General features: G+C 46.8%; 1 protein-coding gene across 1 annotated transcript; it reads right to left on the bottom strand.

Moving 5' to 3' along the window:
- Nucleotides 1-3683: 3683 nt before the first annotated feature.
- Nucleotides 3684-5461, bottom strand: LOC129535593 (endogenous retrovirus group K member 10 Gag polyprotein-like). The gene is given in 2 exon segments (XM_088834518.1): nucleotides 3684-4309; nucleotides 4312-5461. Coding segments are annotated over 2 exon segments (1776 nt in total).
- Between the last annotated feature and the right edge of the window lie 242 nt (nucleotides 5462-5703).

Consider the following 5703-nt stretch of genomic DNA (forward strand, 5'->3'; position numbering starts at 1 on the left):
TGATACCCACCAAGGAAACCCATCGACTACAGACAAAGGCATAGCAGTGCAAACCCAGCAGGCGGAGCTGTTATGAAAGTCAGCATAAGAATGAGCCCATGACAGGAAGACGTTTCCCTCAGAAGAAAAAAGCGAGCTAGATACAGTCAGAGCAAGGAGATAAACCCCTGGCCCGAATGCTGGGCAAGCAGAGGATTTGTCTGCAGTGGCAAAGCCTATCTGATTTAAAAGGAGCAGCAAAGATATAAGAATTGCAGTTGGAGAAGACGAGGACGATTCAGCGGCATTTATGCGAGCCTCATGCAGCAGTGTTCTCAGCTGCTGACTGGTCGGCAACGGGGCAGTCTCCCTCAGGGTCAAGCGTTGCATCTGGGCAGTCAGGGATCGCCTCCGCCGTGCGTACCAGCCTTTCCGGAAGCCAGCGCGGTGTTTCGGCATCCTGCGGAAAAACACAAACATGACCCCTTCCCCAGATTAACACAGGATCGGGGCCATACCATTTGCCATCCAATGGATCCTTCCATTTTACCAGAGGACGTGCCTTTGTCGCATCATGATGCCAAAATCGCTGAGCTGCAGAGCGTCCATTGCGGTCCAGAGTCAAAAAGTTCAGAACGAATAGGGCGTGGTAAAGAAGGTTAGTAGGGGTGTCTCTGTACACTGTCCCCCTTTTTAATTTATTAAGTTGATGTTTCAACGTTTGATGGGCACGTTCAACAATACCTTGCCCCTGGGGGTTGTAAGGGATACCGGTTTTGTGTGCGATGCCAAAACGACTGCAGAAACTCTGGAAAGCTTTACCAGTATATCCAGGACCGTTATCAGTTTTTAAACAGCGGGGCATTCCCATGGTAGCAAAACAACGCAAGCAATGCTGAATGCAGTGACGGCTAGCTTCCCCAGATTGAAGGGAGGCTAAAAGGAAGCCAGAAAAAGTGTCAACAGTCACATGCACATATTTGAGTTTTCCAAAAGAGGGAATGTGCATGACATCCATTTGCCACAGCGCGTTAGGCAGTAGCCCACGGGGATTAACACCATAGGAAGGAACCACAAAGAATTGCGGACAGGTAGGGCAAGTTTTAACTATTTGCCGGGCAGCTTCTCGGCTAATACCAAATTGCAAACGTAAAGAATGGCTATTTTGATGGTGAAGGGCATGAGGAGCTTGTGCAGCGGAAATGGGGGTAAGAGAATAAATGCTGTGTGTGGCGTGATCTGCGAGAGCGTTACCAGAAGTTAATGGTCCAGGCAGGTTAGTGTGCGCTCGAATGTGACCGAAGAAACATGGTGACGTCCGGGCTTGAAGAAGTCGCTGAATATGAGAGAATAAAGCATAGATAGAAGATTTAACGGCTCCTATAAAAGGCACTGTCTCAAGGACAGTGAGAGCACGAACTACATAATGACTGTCAGAATAAAGATTAAGGCTGTTAGGAACTTGTTGTAGAGCACGGAGAACGGCAAAGAGTTCAACTTCCTGTGCCGATTGATAAGAAGTTTGACAGGAATATGGAATCCCATCAATAATAAGTCCGGCGACGCCATTTGAAGACCCATCTGTAAAAACAGTAATTCCATCAGGAAGGGGTTTCTGGTGAACAACCTTAGGAAACAAAAATGAATGAGTACATGCAAATTGTAGCAATTTGTTAGGGGGATAATGCTGAATGATTTGCCCAGGATAATTGGCGAGCGCCAACCCCCAGTCGTCAGAGAACTGAAAGAGCCAGGACTGTTGTTCACAAGAAAAAGGAACACAAATAAAGGAAGGCTCTCGCCCGAGATACAGAATAGATTCTGTTCGGCCTTTGGCAATAATTTTGGAAACAAGGACATGATAGGGTGTCAAAACACGAGAAGGAGATGATGGAAGATGAATCCAGCGCAGGGGGGTTTCCTGAAAAAGAACTCCAGTAGGAGAGTGAGAGGAGGGCAAGACATATAGTCCCCAGGGTTTCTGATAATCACAGTACCCAGATTGCTGTTGGGAAATAGCAGTTTCTACCAGCTGGAGTGCCTGTTCTCCTTCCGGTGTCAAGGTCCTAGGGGAGGAAGGATGAGGATCGCCTTTAAGAATGTTAAATAAGGGCTGTAGTTGTCCTGTTGTTAAGCGCAGCTGAGGACGGAGCCAATTAATGTCACCAAGAAGCTTTTGAAAATCATTAAGAGTAACTAAATTATCTCTAGACAGCTTAACAGGTTGGGTATAGAAACTGGTTTGTTCTAGGCGAAATCCCAGATAAGAAAAAGGGGGAAAAGTTTGTACCTTTTCCTTAGCAATACAAAGTCCAGCGTTAGTGAGGTAGACTTCAAGGGAACCGTATGCAGCAAGCAACCTGGTCTCATTGCTGTGGGCAAGAAGAATATCATCCATATAGTGCAATATATATACATCAGGGAAAGAAGTTCGTGTGGTAGAAAGAGCAGCAGCAATGAATTTTTGACAAAGTGTTGGGCTATTAGCCATGCCCTGCGGCAGTACTTTCCAGTGATATCGAGCCATCGGCTGAGCAAAGTTAGTAGAGGGTACACTGAAGGCAAAGCGAGGACAATCCTGAGGAGCAAGAGGAATAGTATAAAAACAATCTTTTAAATCTATAATTATGAGGTGGGCATGCCGCGGAATAGCCATGGGAGAAGGCAATCCTGGCTGCAAGGCTCCCATCAGTTCCATAGTGCTATTAACCCTTCGTAGGTCTTGAAGTAAACGCCATTTGCCAGATTTCTTTTTGATGACAAAAATGGGAGAATTCCAGGGCGAATTAGAAGGTTCAATATGACCCAGCGCTAACTGTTCCCGCACCAGAAGCTGGGCAGCCGCAATTTTCTCGGCTGACAGGGGCCACTGATCCACCCACACAGGGTCAGGCGACTTCCAAGTTATTGGATCAGCGTGGGTTGCGGGATGTTCAATGGCCCCTATTAAAAATGGCCCAATCCTTTTCTGTCATTATTGGAACGCAATAAAAGAGGTTGCGGCATTCCTTGGCCGTGCTTTCCAAGCCCCGAAAAGGGAAGAAGCCCTTGATCAAAAAGCTGAGCCGCAACCTGAGGGCTGGGACTATAGAGGTACACTCCCATGGATGTCATCACATCGCGTCCCCATAAATTAACAGGAATGTTAGGAAGAACATAGGGACGCATTTCACCTTGGTGGCCTTCACCATCTTCCCAGCGTAACAATTCAGAACTTTGTTCAGGGTTATTAGCTTGTCCTATACCTTGCAAAGTGGAAATAGCTGCATGTTTTGCCCAGTTTTTTGGCCAATGTTTTTCAGCAATTACAGAGACATCAGCCCCAGTATCAAGAATTCCTACAAAACGTTTGCCATTGATTTTTAACATTAATTCTGGACGAGAGTTTTCAATTGATTTGAGCCAATAAGCATCAGAGGAACCAAAACCAGCAGTGCCGCGAGTGACACAATGAGTTTTTCCCGCGGGAACAATAGGGAGTAAAATTAGTTGGGCAATTCTTTTCCCTGCAGGAATAGTTGTAATAGTGCGAGGCGAATGTGCCATGATCTTAATTTCGCCCTCAAAATCTGCATCAATCACTCCAGGGGCCACCATCAACCCTGCCATAGTAGTGCTGCTACGACCAAGCAGCAGCCCCACGGTGCCTTGAGGTAATGGACCATGGACACCGGTAGGCAGGGCTTGCATACCCATATCTGGGGTTAATACTGTGTAGGTGGAGGCACAGAGGTCCAGGCCGGCACTCCCGGTGGTGGCACGGAACAAGTCTGTGACTGAACGTCGTTTGCTGGACTGTTCTGCATTGCCCCATAACATTGTTTCGGGGCCAGGGGCTGGCCCCTCACCCAGTTTCCCGACATGGGAGGGAGAGGATTGCCTTGCACGTCTGTTTTAGATTTGCAATCTTTTACCCAATGCTTTCCTTTTTTGCACCGAGGGCACACATTGGGGGTCCGGACATTATTGGTATTATCCCGTTGCGGACAAAAGGCAGCCCGATGTCCGGGCTGGCCGCACTCAAAGCACCCTGCATTGCCAGAGGCGATGGGGCGCCTCTTATTTTTCATTTGTTGTTGATATAAAACTTCTTTGATACTTTTTCCCTGCAGGGCAGCAGCCAATGTAATACCCTGCATATATGAGGGCCCAATGTCAGCACAGATACGAATGTAATCAGAAAGTACCCCCTTTTTTCGATAGGGTCGGAGGGCTGCTTGGCAGGCGGAGTTGGCATTTTCATAAGCCAATTGCTTGGTTAGCACCATGCCTGCTTGTTCATCGGCCATCAATTTTCCTACTGCTTCTAATAATCGAGCAACAAAGTCTGATATGGCTCATCTGGCCCCTGCCGAATTTTTGAAAGATCCTCTGTTTTGTTGGCCGAACAGGGCAATTTTCTCCAAGCTTGACGAGCAGCATTGGATATTTGGGCATAAGCCCCAGGATGGTAATTTAATTGAGCATTAGTGTTTAGATAAGGGCCCTCTCCAATTAACATTTCATAAGTAGTGGGAAGCCCTTGTCTCTGATTTGTTTCAGCTATAACTCCACATTGTTCTGTGAATTCTGATTTCCATAATAGATAATCGCCGCCTGTGAGACAAGCGCGAGCAATTTGCTTCCAATCACTAAGGGGTAAATTTTGGCCCCCTAAATTTTCTACCATGGCTTGCGTAAAAGGTGCTGTGGGACCATACTGGGCACATGCTACCTTTAATTCCTTTAATTGTTTAAATGGTAATGGTTCATAATAGCGTTGGTTAGCATTCTCAAAAACAGGAAATGCCTTGGGATAGCCAGCAAGAACTTCGCCCTCTTGTTGAGCTTGTTTAAGTGCTTGCTGGAGGGGGGATAGAAAAGAAGCATACGCCGGGGGTGCAGAAGAAGAAATAGGCTTTTCTGGCCCTGACAAGGGGGCAGCAGCAGAATTATTAAGAGGAGGAGTATCCACATTGTCTTTAATGGTAGACAGCAGCTGCTTCATTAAACATTCTAGTTCCTGGATACAGGTTTTCCCTTTCTCTTCCCCTGCTGCATCAGTCATAAGCAGCTCCCAATCCTCCTGATGATATTTAGCAGCTGCTTCTTCTAAAGTCTCTGTATCCTCAGGGTCAAGGGGACTTTCCTGCATTGGCGGAATACTAGATTCCGGAGGAGGAGGATCATCTTGTATCTTATCTTTAAGCCTCGACTCCTAGCCATTGTCTAGGTCCAGGCAGTCCCGAATTAAGGACCACAGAGAAAAAGTATCCACAGGCATTTTTCCGGGCCCGTGCAAAGTGTAATGTGCCTGAATTTGCTTTCCCACCTTTTTCCAGGTTTCTAAATTAACTGTCCCCTCTTTAGGAAACCAAGGACATACTTCTTCTACAAATGCCAGAAATGCATTCAGCCGTGGAGTAGAAACACGAATGCCTCTGTCTTTCAACATGATTTGTAGCATATGCACAAAGAATTGCCGGCTATTATTTTGTCCCATAGTTTATACTCTCGACAATAAACCTTCCTACCCCTCAAACTTATAACCTCAAACTTGTAATTCTATAAAGAAAGACTCACGTGGTCCGGGTAGCGGCCAACAGTCGTCCGTCTTCGAGCCCCACGTTGGGCGCCAACTGCCCGTGCCTGCACGGACGATTCAACGTTCGACACGAATCGGCGTCTGTCGGCTTAGAAAAAAGGAGAAAGAAAAGATGGGGTCGAGAGGATTGCAGTGTATAA

The sequence above is a fragment of the Moschus berezovskii genome, chromosome Y, assembly GCF_049115385.1.
Source record: "Moschus berezovskii isolate FMDL1 chromosome Y, NW_MosBer_1.0, whole genome shotgun sequence".
Taxonomy (NCBI): Eukaryota; Metazoa; Chordata; class Mammalia; order Artiodactyla; family Moschidae; genus Moschus; species Moschus berezovskii.